The sequence below is a fragment of the Egretta garzetta genome, unplaced genomic scaffold, assembly GCF_000687185.1.
Source record: "Egretta garzetta isolate BGI_Z169 unplaced genomic scaffold, ASM68718v1 scaffold326, whole genome shotgun sequence".
NCBI classification, from domain to species: domain Eukaryota; kingdom Metazoa; phylum Chordata; class Aves; order Pelecaniformes; family Ardeidae; genus Egretta; species Egretta garzetta.
Genome location: NW_009260026.1, coordinates 3291831 through 3308024, shown reverse-complemented (window position 1 = coordinate 3308024; position 16194 = coordinate 3291831). Strand labels below are relative to the sequence as shown.

Genomic DNA, 16194 nt, shown 5'->3' with positions numbered 1-16194 from the left:
GTGAGCACACCCGTTTTTATGCCAGAGAAACCTGGCTTCACTCAGATCATGTCCCTGAGCTCATAACCAGGTAAACTCAATAAGTTAGGCAATCTTCCCTTACACTTGTAAGTTGTGGAGCAGTCATCTGCCCCAGAGTGGTGGTAAGCAGCTGGATATAGGACTTTCTTTGCTTGGCACTGTTTGCTCATTGTCTGAGGAGTCTTGGCTGTCAGAGTGATGAAATGCAGCTGAACCCTTCTCTAGGACTAGGCACATCTGGCAGAAGAGTCTCAACAGGAAAAGAACAGCTGCCTTATGCCTTTCCAACAGAAAGTTCTTAAGGAGATATCAATGTTCTTTTTTCTTTGTGCTCAATTTTAGTCATTATTTTGCCCCTTTGAATGAAAAAAATAACAGTGGGGGTTTATTAACTTCATTATTTAAGGTCACCTAGCAGTGCTCATTGGTATTTGAGGCTATCTATCTTGCAGCATGATGTTGTGAGAAGGGAAGTCCTTATGCAGATTTTTGTGCATTAGGCAGGAGACTTTCCCTGGAGTAATCCCTATGACTTAATGGGAGGTGGCTTTTGCTGTAGTAGCTGAACCCTGGCCAATACCAAGGACAGAATAACAGGTTAGAGGGGCTTTTAGGAATGATCAGATCTGTCTCTAAATTAGCTGTTGCAACCAGGGTTTGGATGCATCGAGGACTGCTTCTGTGCTCAAAGCTCATAGGCCGCCTTCTAATGCCTCTGTCCTAACAAGTCCTTCCATTCCCTCTGTGTGTGTCATCTGCAGATAAATACATAGACATCTTTTAATCCTGAAGGTGATGAAGGTAATAGAATACACTCAAGAGCCTGATTCTCCTAGTCAGATTTCTTCTTCTCCTTCAAGACATGGGAAGCAGATAGTTGAGTTCAGGCCTTCAGAGGTACTTGGGATCTAAACCAGACTTGTAATGAGGAAACCACACTCCTGAATGGGATGTGTTAGTCAAGTGGGTTGAACATGGGCAGCAGTCTCTATAGATGCCTTCCAGTCACTTAGGCACATGCTACAAAATGCCAGTTATCAGTAATCTGGAAACTGAGTTGGACCTGAAAAGTACTGTTCTATTTGCAGCCTTCCATGCATGACAGGATTGGAACATTTTTAGTTTATTCTGCTCAGCAACCTCTGCAAAGAAAGTAGGAGCTATCCCTCCTTAATCTGAACCCATTTGCCTATCTCTTTCTTCCAGTGCACTCAGTGTTGACACAAAAGAGTTATAACTGTCTGCTATAGCAATGGTATGAACAAACCAGTTCCTTGTGTGTCTGCCAAGCAGACCTGCCATATCAGGAAGCACAGGCACATTCTGTTTTCAGATCATGTATCACCCAGCACCTTCAGTCACTGCTGTTTGCTTTCCTCACAGGACGATCATCTACCTCTCCATTGTGTATGTGATTGGCCATCTGATAAAGTCAGTCGGTGCAATTCCATCCCTAGGAAACCAGGTGGTTCATGTGTAAGTAGCTGTTGAAGCCACAGCACTGTAGTAGGTTGCAATGGTAGTTGGTTTACCCAGGACTGTAATTCGTTTTGCCTCCATCAGGCCAAAAGTTTGGGGGCTGTGCATGAGTTGCTTTTATCGGGGAAGGGTTTGGGACATCTGAGTAAGAACAGAAGGGCAGATCTAGCGTGTGAATGCACCGGAAGGAGTTGGAAACCACCACAGAGGCTCTAAGCCCTTTGAGACAGGGACCTCTGATCACCTTTCCCTGCTATACCATGCTACTGGAGTTTGGTCTCCTCTATCCAGCTGCCTGCACCAGGCTCATTCCTCCCTCACTTCCTCACCAGCATAGCTGCCCAGCTCAGCAAGATTCCCCTGTATGCATGGGAACAGAAAACCAAAGACATTTTTTCTGATGTGACAGAGGAAGGGTCTGACTCTTCCATAGGGTACAACCCTTCTTTCCCTCTAGATTCTGAACTGATAGGTTTGTCAGAGTAGTTCCCCAGCTGGTGTCTCTGTAACTACCAAGCTGGTTATGCCTGGGTGGTCACAGCTCTAAAAATACACACATGCAGGCAGGAGCACATCTCATTTACAGAACAGTTTCCTTTTATCCCAGACCTGTCCAGTCCTGACATTCCTGTTCCCTACAGATGTAATCTGCTGGGCCAACAATGGTATTTTGAGGAGCACTGGGAAATAGAAGGCACCCAAGAACAAGCCTAATTTGAACAGTTTGTCTGTGCTTACCCACACTGGAAGGCTACAGGAAAAGGCTTCTTTTTCCTTTGTGTTTCTGGTTTTGTTTTTTTTTTTTTTTTCCCCTCAATTGATCTCTGCAATCTTTTGTTCTCATATGAGTGAAAAATAATCCCATGGATCTTTGATCTCTAGTATGTCCAGTGGGCCTCAGAACAGCAAGAAACTGACAAAACCGCTTTGGTTAATTGACTGGTACTGAATGTAGAAATGAGGATAATTAATTTGTTTTTCGCACTTAGCTGGCTCATCATCACTACCCATGTGCAAAAGACAATGATACCAGAGGAATCATGGCTGGGTGACACTAAAATGCTCTCATAAGCACTGGAAAGGTTCTGCAATGGTGTTATTTTTGTTCTTGCATGAAGGGTCCTGTCTATGGTTGGTCTGTTTTTGATCGCCCTTGGAACGGGAGGTATCAAGCCCTGTGTCTCTGCATTTGGTGGGGACCAGTTTGAAGAGGAACATGTAAGATTTCTTTTCTTTCCTAAAATCTGCAGTGTCTTCTTACTTTATGAGGATGTTTATGTGATCAGATCCTGTTGTACTAGAATAAGGGCCAGTTTGCTAGGAAAAGATGTAGTAAGATGTGAGGTAGGATGGTTTACATAAGACTTGAGAGAATCTGGATGCTTCAGGAAAGGAAAATGACAGCAGAACAGGACTGATATTGGGAAGGATAGGTCATAATTGCATCAACTAATCTAAATGTTAATTGGACATCAGAGTAGTTGAAAAATCCTGTACCATGGAACTGTAGCCATTTCTGAACCAGCATAACAGGGGTGATTATAATGCACTGCAATGGAATACAGCAAATGAAAGAGAAAATTGTATCACCAGCCTATGCTTCTTTGGGAGTCTTCCCTCAAATCAGTCATAGTCTGTCTTAGATGTTGTTCAGAAAGAACTGTAGGAAATTTCAGTCTTTTGAAAGTAGTGCTGGTACCAAATCTACCCAGAAGGTTTTCTAGATATTCCAGAATGGAAAGTTCTGAAGAGTTGGGAAAATATTTCTTTTTAGCTCTGTTTGTGCTCTGCGTCCTATGAATTGTAGTCCAGTTGCTTTGTGTCCTTATTCTCTATCATGAGTGCTGACACCTTCACCTGCGCTAATCTCAAACTCCCATTATGCAGCACAGTGGCTCAACCAGGGATAAGGTAGTGCTTAAAGAAGCGAAGCAGGTCGGGAAGTACTAATCCTCAGGCAAAGTGCTACATTTTCAAACTGACCTGAAATTAAACACTCAGATTTATGTTGATCTAACACACAAATAAAAATTTCAGTTTTCTCACTGACAGTATTCAACTCGGCAACTTCTGTGCATGGTGTAAGTCCTCAAACATGTAGAAGGCCACTGCTACAAGAAAGTAAGTGTTGGGGTCTGTGGTGAGTAGGCTTAAATTCAAGGAGGATTATTCAGGACTGACAGTAGGAAAAATTTTCCAGAAATAGATCTAGAGAAGTACTGGAAAAGATTAGGACCCCTGGGAGACAGAAACTCCCATCCATGGGGGCACTGAAGAAGGACATTAGGCTAATGATCTGTCAGGAAAAGCACTGGTAGAGTTGGACAAGGGATGGCCCCTTGGCCTTGGACAAGGGTTGTGAGCCCCGTAGGGCAGTTTGCTGTTTGTCTTGTTTGCAATGCTCCAGCAGGTAGCCAGCATTTAATGAATTAATAATATAGACTAGAATGTTTATTTTAAAATTTTGGGAAGACTTGTGCTTTCTGCACATGAACTGTGTGATGACGAAGTGATGAAGCTTATGATTACTAAGGAATAAAAAAAACACAGGATGTTTCATGGTTACTTGTTCAACACAGATCCTTCTGCAGGCACATCCATCCTGTGCTGTCAGCTGGACCTGGTGCTTTAGAGGATGCTGTAGAAGAGGGAGCAGGGATCATCTGGTGGTCACCAGCCTCCCCAATTGGCACAACTCTGACCAAAAGCAGGCTGGCAGTATAGCACACATGCTCTGGGAATACGCTGCGTGCGTATTAGCATGTGGGCATTGCAGCTTGCAGTGCCAATAGTTGTCCCAAAAGGATTCTAATAGGTGTTACAGCAGCATTTTCAGAAGTGCTACTTCTATGAATATTAATGATTAATAATGTTTATCCAGCATCTTTCAATTACCACCTAATTACAGTATGATAATATGTACCACTTATCTTCAGAGTGTTTTATAGTCTTCAGCTAATGAATCTTAGCACCCCAGTCAGGCACATACATATTATTATCCCGAACTTACAACCACAACCGAGTTACAGAGGAAAACCTGAATTGCCTGTGGCTGTGTAGGTCTGTACCCATTCTCCAGCATTCAGACTACACCTCTCCAAAACATTTATCAAATACTAAAGCTGAAACATTCACCTATGTGTTGCCTTCAAGAAAAACTAATTTAGAGGAAAAAAACCTGTAAAAAGCCTTCTGATAAGGACAATGCATTTTGCTCTATTCATTCTTTTCAGAACAGAACGTTTTGTATTTTACCATTTTGAAATGACTTGGCCTTTCAGAAGAAAAAAATGTTTTATGCTATGTGATAGGAAATATAAAATTGGAATGAGAAGTTTTGATTTTGTAAGGAATGAAAGGTATGGGGCCAACCAGAATATTTCTCCCCTCCTGAGTAATGTTTGAGAGGACTCACGTTTTTTGTCTTCCACTCCAGGTAGAATGAAATAAGTTTTGAAAATTTCCAATGAAATGAAGCATTTGATTCCCCTTTAGTTTTCAGGACACCAACAAACTTCAGATGAGCCCTGAGGTGCACAGGCTTAATTGTTCCATCTGGAAACTAGGGATTTGGTAGTTCTGTATATAAAATGAATAAATAAATTGACCCGGCTATTCCTACTTAACACAGATTTATGTTTTGAGGTAAATGCACACCATCAGTCTGTTTCTTTTAAGTGCTTTACGAGTGTAGTAGTCTTGAGTCTGCCACTTCCAGAACAGTACTACAAACAGCTAGGGAAAGTAGATTTATCTGCAGGAGATTTCCAAGCATCCTTGTCTATGGATTAGGAGTCCACGCTAAAAATGCCTGAACAAAATGATATTTACAATAAGTTATATGAATGCAAAGGCTGCTGTGCATATTAATTAAGGACCAAAGCTGCTTTCAAACAGTGTGATATGGTGTTTAAGGTACTAAATAGCTTTCCTGTTGTTTCTTTATTTTCCGGTTGCCAAGGAGATCAGGATTATTGTGTACGGTACCTTTTCTCAAATTAGCTAATCCAAATCATGTTGTTAATGTATGTCTGCTCCAAGGATTAAGAAAATAGGGAGGGAATTCCTTTTTTCTGATCAGTGTAATTTGCAAGCTGCTGGGTCATTATTTTTGTACTCACTTCTGCTTTTCTGACTTTTTTCCATCACTGAAATCTGAAAATGTGTGAAATAAGATACCCCAAATTCTTTATGCATCACTATCCTCTTCTCTTACCATCACATTCTTTTTGGTAATTGTTGCTCACGTCAAGAGCTGCATGCTTGAGTTTTTCTCATCTCTCAGAAATTCTGAGTTGCTCAGATATGAAAGGTTAGAGATATGGCATGAGAATCTGACTAGAAAAGGGCAGGACTGTGAAGACTCTACTGCACCACCCATGTCAAGCCATGGCAGGGCTACTCTGGGAGTGGGAGAAGTTGCTGAGGCTGCTCATTTCTCTAGATTTCCTTATGATGACAAATAACTAGTCACAAAGGTAGAATGAAGAAGACTAGCTTAGCAGCAGGAAGTTCCAGGTAATCAAAACCACTGGTAAGGACAGAAATGGAGTATAAGAGATAGTAAGACCCAGTGCCGTTTGCTATTAACTATGGGAACGTGCCATAAAGATGATTATTATAAGGCTTACAAATCTTTTAATCCAGGATAAATAATTTGAGTAACGTATGGATTCGATTGCCTGGGACACGCTAGGAAATAAAATTGTGGAATACAGAAAAGCTCAAGTTGATAGGGTCTTCGTAACTGTGCTGGGGCAAGGCAAAAAGCCCTCAATCCAAGTGAGGGCACCCCCAGGCTCCTTGGTGAGTGGCAGTGGGAGGCAATGGGGCTCTATCCCTCACCATCCTAGTACCTGCTTCCCAAGGAGACATACAGAAAAGCCCTCCGGTGCCCTCCCACCTTCCCTGCAGTAATTCCCTGTGATAAGAGGCTTCTTGCCATATGAAGCAGCAATATTTCCTGTTGGCTGCACCATCAGTTACAGGAAGTTTTGTTTCATTTTTGATTCCTTAAGAGCTGTCCTCTTTTAGCTGCCTGCAATTCTTTACATTTTCTCCTGTTTTCTAGCCTTGTGAATATTGTTGTTTTGGGGAGCAGACAACAATAAGCAGGACATATTAGAAGGAGGGGGGTAGAACCAGGCCCCTGAAGAGCTTCCTCACACTCAGCTAAATTAAAGCTTCTCATTCAAATGATGCTCAGGTCAGAGAGATGTGGCTCAAGATACCCTAAGGAGTGCTCTGCCAGGCATCAATCCATGTCCCAAGCAATTTGCCCCTTACCTTTACAGGATCTGGTGACAGCTGGGAGCAAAGCCTAAATACATATGGAGTATGTTGGCTGCCTGGCCTTGGGCTGTCCTTAAATTCTGGTTTCATCAACTCAAGTGTCCTATAGCTGGAGATAGAGATGAGCATGATCAGGTAGCCTGCTCTTCTTTCTCCACTCTGCTGGCCCACCCAGGAACAGGAAGGAGGTTTAGCACCGTGTATGTGCAGGCAATTGTGCATATATGTGTCCCCCACAAGCAAGGAGAGACTGTTCTCCATTGAATGCCCTCACACATTACTGCTACAAAAAGGGCCAAACTCTGCATCAAGTTCTTGATTCCTTCCAAATTATGAATTATGCAGAAAAAAAGAAAATCATCAGGAGTCCTTTGACTGTATGATTTATAATATGTTACAACATCAGTTAAATTCTGAACTCTTTCTGTTAGAGTTCATCCCTCCATCAGTCTCTTGAATTTGCTCCTGTAGATTTAATTTACCCTATTTGTTTGAGGTTGACTGGCCTCAGCTTGGTAATCTCCTGTCTGATGGATACCTCTCATTTGCTGGCATTCTCTCATCTGTGCTCTCGCTACCAGCTCCTCAAAATACACAGGTTTCTTTTTCTATTTCTACACAGGAAGGGGGCGGGGGGGGGGCGGGGCATGGGCGCGGAAGAGCTCAGACATGGGAAGAAATGATGAGCTTGTCAAACCGTGCCAAATTGGATTCAATTAGGTGACAGAGGATCTGAATCATGCTACTTGTTCTGAATAGGTAAATGCTTTCCCCTTCTTCCAGTCTCACAACAATCCTACAAAGCAGTAGCTTTTCCTCTGAAATGCCAAAAAAGCCTCAAAGCACTTCTTAAGTAACGTGAACTGATTTGTGTGAGCGTTTACCATCACCTGAATGCAAGCTTGTTTGCTTAACATTTTATGCACTGCATGTCAATATTTACCCAGCCTTCCTAACAAGAGAATTGATAGCGTTCAATTTGCAAGCCCAATGCTGTGCGTTAGCTGTGACATTGATATTGTCTTCTCTTGTTTTAGACCTCGGAGAGAAGCAAGTTTTTTTCCATCTTCTATTTATCCATTAACGCTGGAAGTTTGATCTCCACGTTTGTAACTCCTGTATTAAGAGGTCAGTGTTGATTTAGAATAAGACAATAAATTAGCTGCCCTCTGACTACTCTGCTGTGCGTAGTTAGGCTTTTATGACAACTGAATGGCAGAAATTATATTATCTGTGGAGTGGCCGGTGTATTGCATTTACGCCTTGTTAATCCTTCTGTAGCAGCACAACAGATTTATAGTACTAGCAGACAAGTCACAGAAACTATATTTCTTGTTATATTTCAAAGTCTGCCTAAACTGTAGAATTAAAATATGAAAGGTGGAAGGACCTATATGGTCATCTAATCCTCCCCATTGCCAGTGAAGGATTATTCCCCTGTCTTGCCTGCAGATAACCTATGGATGGGAACTGATCTCTGCTGTCCTATGCAGGTGTCAGGGCCAAAAAACTTAGCAGGGCTGGTTTTGAAGTCCTGCCTTGTCCCTCCCACAGGGTGCTACTGACTTCTGGAGGGATCTGTCCTGGCACCCAGGCATGTCTGTGTGGCTCTGCTTGCAGGATTGCAGTCCTAAGCAACTAGCCTTGAAGACAAAGAACAGGCCTATGCCCCATTTAAGACTTACTTTATATTCTAGCCAGCTTGCACAACCCCTTTTAGTCCCCAAGACTTGCTGGACTTACTTCATTGTGTTGCAGTGCCTAGAAGCCGAGGGGATTGGCACGCTCTAAGTACAGACACAGAGGCAGAGCAGCAGGCCATAGGCAATGCGGATAGGGACAGGGACAAGGTAGCCCTCACATTTAGTGGCAATCTTTTTCATTCCATCCCATGGCCTCCAGGAAACTTTCTTTCTTCAGAGTGGTTATTTTAACAGGCCGTTCTTTTCACAAGGCTGCAGGCAATTGTGCTTGTCTCTTATTTACACTATGCATACGGATAAAGACAAATGGTGTATCTTGGGCTCTTTCTTCCACTGGTGTCCCCAGGTCAGCATTCTGTTGGGGTAGGGGGTTTGCTCTATGTAGTCAGTGGACAGATTCAAATCCTGTCCCCTTTGAACATCAAAACCTGTGCCAATATAGCCTAGTGATAAACTAGTTGCAATGTAGAAATGAGGTGGAGAGGATGGGGAAAGAGGAAAATTTTTTTCTAAGTGTGAAAGCTTTTCTTGGAAGAGCAAGAAATTAAATTCACAGGCATTTGGCAGAAATATGGAATATATAGTTTTAGGAGGAGAAGTCCACAATACTTTGCATGTCACAAGTTCAGTGTGCTTATGATGTCTTGCTGCCAGCTTTGTTGGATTTCAGCTAATTTGCTGAAAATAAGTAAATAAATGCTGTGCATGCACACAGCTATGCAGCTGACCGTGACTGCCCAGGGAAAACAAACAAGAATAACTGAAGGCTTCATAGGTTGCTTTCCTGTTAACTATGTTGGATTATTTTAGCCATTTTGTTATTACCCCACCTAAGAATGCAGAAAGTTGTGGCCACTGGCACACAAACACAGACCCCACTACTGGCTTGCTGTTTGTAACTGGACTTCTGAATTCACACGGTGAGACTGACCTGGTCCAAGAGGCGCAGGGTTTTGGTGAGCCATAGCTCAGATCGATCAAAGCCATGCTGTAACAAACCTGGCTTCCTGATGGGTTATTGTGAGACCTGAAATTTGGAGCAGGCTGCCTCTAGTGAGATTGGGAAGGTGGAAAGAAAGGGAGCTGGAGTTTTAAGACCAATCCTGTGCTCCCATGTATATAGTAGGATTATTGGCTTCCACTTTGTCCACTGTAGGTTGCTATGAAGTCAGATTCAGGTTTTTAGCTCAATAACTCATGCAGCTGGCACAAATAACATGTAAAAACAGTACTGGTTACTTAGATGTAGGCAAATGCAGAATGGCCTCAGGTTTTTTTAAATATTTTTTTCCCAATTACAGTTCCTACTAGTTCTTTCTACTTATTTGTCTGCACCCTCCCTTAGACTGTTCTCATCAATATCCCATTATCAGCTGCTTTTGCTGGCAGACACTAACCCTGCTTCCAAATTGTCTTCATCAAGGGAAGACAACTCTTTCAAGGAGATTCAATTCACAGAGTCAAGCACCAGCAAAGAAGATTTAAAGCCAGGGGAAGCGACTGATTTAGGGAAAGCAAATCAAAGGCCCCAGTAACATAAGTCTGACTGTAATGAGGTGCTTTTATTTCTGACTTCTTTTTCAGGGGATGTGAAATGTTTTGGAGAGGATTGTTATGCGCTGGCTTTTGGTGTCCCAGCAGCACTGATGGTGTTGGCGCTTGGTGAGTGGAAACAATAATGCTTGTAATAGAAGTTACCATTTTTGAGTCCATGGACAGATGAGAATTGAGAAAATGCACAAATTCACTAGCTCTGGATGGATACCGCGATGGGCAACTCAAGGGTTCAAGTTCATCCAACAATTCCACAGTTCAGAACAGCAAGAAAAATCACTAGTTCACTTAGTGGTGGGCAGACCATGGTTTTGCTGCAATCCTTTATCATGATACTGATGAGAGGGTGGTCTGGTGGATGTTTCACAATACAATTGCCTTGCTCTATAAAGCAAAGGGAGGCACCAAAATGATTCTTCAGATGGCTTGCAGCTTTGCCTATGAGCAGGCTTGACCTTTAAACTGCAATCTGAGCAATCCTCAGAGTTCCCCAGCTTATAGAAGAGAAGCTTGGCATGCCACCTCTAACCTTGCACAGGCTCTTTGCAGCTTGCGGCCATCGTTCATGGCTCAGACTTTTGCTTCAGAACCTATGTGCCGCAGAAATAGCAGAAGGAGCTGAACGAGATGTTACTTTATTCTGTGCTGTCTCACCTTGCTTGGCTGAAGTAATTCCCACAATTACAGTGACAACTTATTATTATGTTGCAATAAAAAGCCCTTATTGTCCAAGTGTCAGGAGGCAGCTGCAATCGCCCTGCTTCCTAAAGCTTGCGTCTTAGTCCCATTAATGTTCTTGTCAAGATTTCTCCTACAACTCTTATAAAATACTCAGTAATTTCCACATTCGTACTGTTACTCCTTGGTAGCCAAAACAGAGGACACCCCATTAGCTTTAGTTTCACAGTTGCAAGCTGCTGAGGGGAGCAGTCCCCTTATTATGCTGCATTTGAGAGGTTTTGACACAGCATGGGGTGACTTCTCATTCAGTTTGTTAGCTTAATTGAGAGACCAAGCAATTATGTGATTTCACACAGCATCTATGATTTGAAACATTTGTCCCCCAGAGAATGTGAATGTTGCTCTCTCCCCTCAAACTTCTATCAGAGAGGAGAATCTGGAGAAATGTCATCAGGCCACAGCTAATGTTACAGCAATTATTTTCAGCAAAGTGCGTGGTCATGGGCCTGAGAAGCTTCTTTTTTCCCCTGTGGCTTGTTCCTATCAGGTTAAGGCAGCACAGGCTCCTCTGTGCACCACTGTGTGATGAATGTTTCTAGCAGAGTAGTAGTTGCCCAGGGGAAAATGGACGTGTAAATATTGCAGTTTCAGTGAGGGCATCAATCGAAATGTGTTTTTAGCTAGTGTCCTGCTGCCAGATTCCACGGCCTGCCCGGCAAAGCAGCTCTGTGTTCTTTTGTGACATGCTAAAATGCTCTTGGAAGTGATATATTTGACTATGTGAGCAGCATGCAGAACTGGAGAAAATACCCTTTCAGCCCTGACTGGCCCTCTCCCTGTGATGATGGAAAGCAAGGACAGATTTAGAGGCAGAATGGAAATCTTGGAGCAAGATTTTCTGGGCTGCTTTAGCTTCTGAAAGGTGGGGGAAGATTGATACTATTTAATTCCAAATGCCAAACCTAATGCAGGAACCTCAGTTCCCAAAGGAGTCAATGGCATCACCAGAAGGTATTTCAGCAAACCTAATGAATCACCTTTTAGAGGCACCAACAGGTCCACAGGGAGATACTAAAAATTAGGCAGTGCAACCACCCGCTCTGGGTGACTTTGGACATGTGTCTTTCAGTGCGATTCACCTAAACTGACCTCAGAGGTCTCTCTGACATTTCTGCAAGTCAGAACTGGATGCAAAGGGTCTTCCTAAGTCAGAAAAGAGAAATGGTGAGTTCCTTGCAGTGTCCCAGGCCTCCTGTGTTAGGATAGAGGTGCCTGCTTTTCTCCTCTGGCTGTGGACTGACCCAGACAATTGGGTTAGTTTAAAAGGTTGAGGTTGGTTTGTTACAGGGATCTCACGCTCAGCTTTCATTGTGCTTCTCCCTGCTAACATCTTTGGAATTGCAATGTGCTCGGAGGCTCTCAAAGAGCAGGACAAACGGTATGTAATCAGATAGCCCCATCTCTGACAGGATTTTGAAGCCTTGGTCCAATATTCTTTGTGCTTTGAGGGAGAAAACCAAGACAAAACAATATCTTAAATTGTATATCCCTTTGTGGAAACCATAAGTGGGGGTAATTTCTGTTAACACCAGTGTGTGTTGCAGTGACCTTCATGGCAGTTTCCACTGAGATGTGTGTGAGATGCAAGTACACAGAGCCTGCGTTGGATCTGGATTGATTCTCACACGGTTGCAGTGAGTTAGGGCTGATTTCCAACATCAGGTGCAGCAATTCAATGTGGACTGTATTTTAAGTTTAGCCTACAAAAAGCATGGATGGATGGAATTTTCAAAGCTTTGACTCCCAGCATGAATCAGATGTGGAGGTGCCTGTAGTGCCAGAGCAGATAATGAGAAGATGATGGTGACTTCCTAGGGATCACACTGCCTCTTGTAGGATGTTGCATTTTCTTCCATTTGAAGGCATTAAAGGAGTCCTGCGTATTTATTTTGTTAAAAGTGCAATCCTGGCAGCCCCAAGGGCAGAGGATTTCTCTTGAATGCAGGGGTGGGGGATCCTTCCCAGAAGCCAGTGCAGGATTGAGCCTCAGTCATGTGAATTCCCACTTGGATTATAATATTTTTCAGTTGTGTTCATTGCTGGAAGTGGACTGTACAGAAAAACACCACCGCAAGGGAACGTCTTACTGGAAGTGTGCAAATGCATTGGCGTAAGTGTGTGCCGTTGTCTCTTTTTCATGCGTGACTGAGGTTGCAGGTCAGAAAAGTGCAAAGGGAAAAAGGGAAGGTGACATTTGGAATTCTTCTGTATGCTGCTCCTGGATATCTTGCTGATGAGCTGTAAGGAATAAGAAACACATTTAGGTCCTAGTTTATTCTTTCAACATTTCAATTGTTTTTCCTTAGTTCCATGAACTGTTCAGCTGATGTTAGTAGAACCACTAATGGCAGATGCAGGTGGAGACTGAACTGAAAGGAAAATTCAGAAACTCAGAGTATCAGATATATGACTAAATTTTTTTCAGCTAAATAATTTTACTGAAGTTTATCAGTTCAGCAGACAGTAATACTATACATTCATATTATGCACATTCAGCATGTTCATGTAAATGCAAGAGACACCTGCTGAAGCTGCATTATAGCCTTATCAATTATTTTTCATAGTATGTGAGCTGAATATAGTTTGTGAAAAAATACTCTTGTTATTAGATAGATAATGATGGTTCTTTTTCAGGAAGCTGTTGCTAGCAGCAGATGTTTTCTTTTTACCTAGGTCAATCCTAGTGACAGATTCACCTTGGGGAAACAGGCCAGATCATAAAGATAGGATTTCTAAGTGAGGTCTGCCACTCTTTTTGTGAGGATGGCTATGTCCAGCGTGCTCAGTGACTGGAACACGCAACATAAGCTACAAATTTGGTGTCGCTGAGTTCTCCTCCAGTGAGAAACCGACTTGAAAGCTGGGCTAGGAGTGAATGAGGCATGGACTGCACCAGGAATATGCAAAGAGAGGCCTACAGAACAAGAAGGGAATGAGAGTTCTGGTTTTGACATTGATTTGGATAATGAGGCATTTCCTTCCCAGCACAAAGCCTTATAGAAGCCCTTTTTTAAAAATTTTCTTATATTTCAACAAGTATGTTTCAACCCATCAGGTGCTTTTTAGAAGAGAACTGAAGAAATTATCGTTAAAGCTTTGCAAGGTAGCAGGTTTTAAATCAAGCTTGAAACAGTCTCTGGGGGTTAGTGTCAGATTTGTCTCTGAAAGAGAAGCCCATGATGTAGTTCATTCCCACATCATACATTTGATCAGTTAATGTCACAGAAACTTCTCTGAAGAGGATTGGTCATAAAGCACTCAATCCAAGATTTTGGAAGTGTCCAACAAAACCATCGCAGTTTTCTGGTGCTGCTTACATTTTGGGATGGGGAGGGTAGCCTTGAGTTGGGAACGTGACAAGCACAGGTACACCGTGAGGGAGTTACTCACGTGTTTTTTCTTCCTAGTTTGCTATTAAAAACCGTCTGAAAAACCGCTCCCATCAGATTCCGAAGAGAGATCACTGGCTGGACTGGGCGTCAGAAAAATACCCGGTAGGCGATGCTCTACCTGGCAGGTTTGGAGGGGGAAGGGGGGAGGCGGGCAGACAGGGGAGACAGACTGGTCTGGCCACAGCACTCCTCACATGGACTCTCATTTGTCCTGTCCAGTTCCACATCTGTACTCTCCTGACCCTTAATGGACAGTTTAGGTGCTGCACTGAAATGCAGGAATGAATATATGTCCAAGATCACGAATAAGTGCCGTGAATAAATGCCATGCAGAAAGAAATAGGAACTCTCATGTTTTGTGGCTTTTGAATCACTTGTTGGCTTTTCAGCCCCATCTTACCTTTTTGCCTGTTCCCTTTATAGAAACAGCTGATTGGGGAGATTAAAATGGTGACACGTGTTCTCTTCCTCTTCATACCGCTGCCAATGTTCTGGGCCCTGTTTGATCAGCAGGTACAGTACAGTGCACAGCAGGTCTGCCTGCTGGCCTGGGTTTGCACCCTTGTCCTTCCAGGGTAACACCAAAGCATCCTGGGAACACAGAGCACCATGCTCCTATCAGGTGTCCAGGGGCTTCCTAAGGCAGTACCCACCATCACTGCTGGCCATCCCTTTGCAGTCCTGCTGGGTGTCTGGCACAGGAGAGTGAGAAGGAAGAATGTGCCCTGCCTGCTGGCAGGTGTTATAGGGAAGGAATGGATAGGAAATAAGACCTCCAGCACTGTTGTCTTCTCTGTCCGTATGTTTTCCAGTCCCCTAGGACATCTTGAAGGCTTCACAACTGTCTGTTTTCTCCTTAGGGATCCAGGTGGACTTTGCAAGCCACAAAAATGAATGCTGATTTTGTAAGTACCTAATGTCACTGGGGCTGGTAAGACTAATAGTAACAACACTGCTCTTGCTTTTTAACCAGAGTCTTGCAGTACTAAGAGCATCTGCTTGACGAGTCTGGGTGAGTTGCACTTTTGGTGATTAGAAGCGAGAGGCTCTGCGCCGCCATGTTCAATTCATCACAGCACATTCTGGCAAAGAAAGAGGGCTGGGGAGCCATCATCAGCCTGCAAGGTCAGGAGTGCTGACCTACTGGCAACCGGTTGCTCTGAGCAGGTAGGGTTTTCCAGCCTGCTACCCCCACTGAAGACAGAGAAGTTAGGGAAGGTTCACACAGCCCTTGTAAGGCATAACTAGAGCTAGTGCAGTTGTATATTTCTGCTCTGGCTTATTTGGTGATGCATTAATGAAGCCTCTCAAAACTAGCAGGAATCTTGTGTATAGAGTACAGATGTGATGAGGATTAATCAATTAGTAGCCATAAAATTCTTTAAAGTTGTGAATGGCAAAAGGTGCAGGGTGCAGTGGCAGATGAATGTGGCTCACTTATCTGCCTAAAGATGCCACCATACAGGGCTGGTTTCCAGACATATATGTTTTAACAGGCCATCTAGATCTTACCTGTGGATGTGGTCACGTAAGATTTTAGGATTGTAAATGCACCTTTTCCAGTTTATAATTGACTTAGAGACACAAATTTGAGCCTTTCTATGTCACTCCTGTTAAAAATCGGGCTCTCAGCATGGGGTACTCATTAGGCTTAATTCAAATGAGGTACAAAAAACCCCTACACCTTGGGTAATATTTATCCACCTCAGAAAGACCAAACAATGAAAGTTCACACAGTCTTTAATGTGTATCTAAAAACTTCGTTTTCTGCTGTTTTGCTTGCATGCACTTGGTGATCCATTAGCAGAAGATCTAAGAATCACCAGGTGTCACTTATTAATCTCACCCTGGTGGAGAAGGACATATTAAGGTCTTTTTTTGTCACACCAGCTTGGATAGATTTTTGGCTTGTCTTTCAGTCTTATCTGCTCTCCACTGGTGAGTTGTCTCAACTCATGAAGGTGAGAATTAACTGCAACATTGAGGTGACCCCACCATTAGGCTGGTTGGAG

At 43.1% G+C, this 16194-nt stretch overlaps 1 protein-coding gene across 1 annotated transcript in view; it reads left to right on the top strand.

Moving 5' to 3' along the window:
* SLC15A2 (solute carrier family 15 member 2) overlaps positions 1 to 16194 on the top strand; it is a 38284-nt gene that overhangs the window by 4956 nt on the left and 17134 nt on the right. Inside the window, exons 4-11 of the mRNA XM_009640867.1 lie at positions 1405 to 1497; positions 2619 to 2718; positions 7830 to 7920; positions 10080 to 10157; positions 12818 to 12900; positions 14198 to 14284; positions 14606 to 14695; positions 15043 to 15087. Coding sequence (XP_009639162.1) covers positions 1405 to 1497; positions 2619 to 2718; positions 7830 to 7920; positions 10080 to 10157; positions 12818 to 12900; positions 14198 to 14284; positions 14606 to 14695; positions 15043 to 15087 — 667 coding nt within the window. The remainder of the gene's footprint in view (positions 1 to 1404; positions 1498 to 2618; positions 2719 to 7829; positions 7921 to 10079; positions 10158 to 12817; positions 12901 to 14197; positions 14285 to 14605; positions 14696 to 15042; positions 15088 to 16194) is intronic.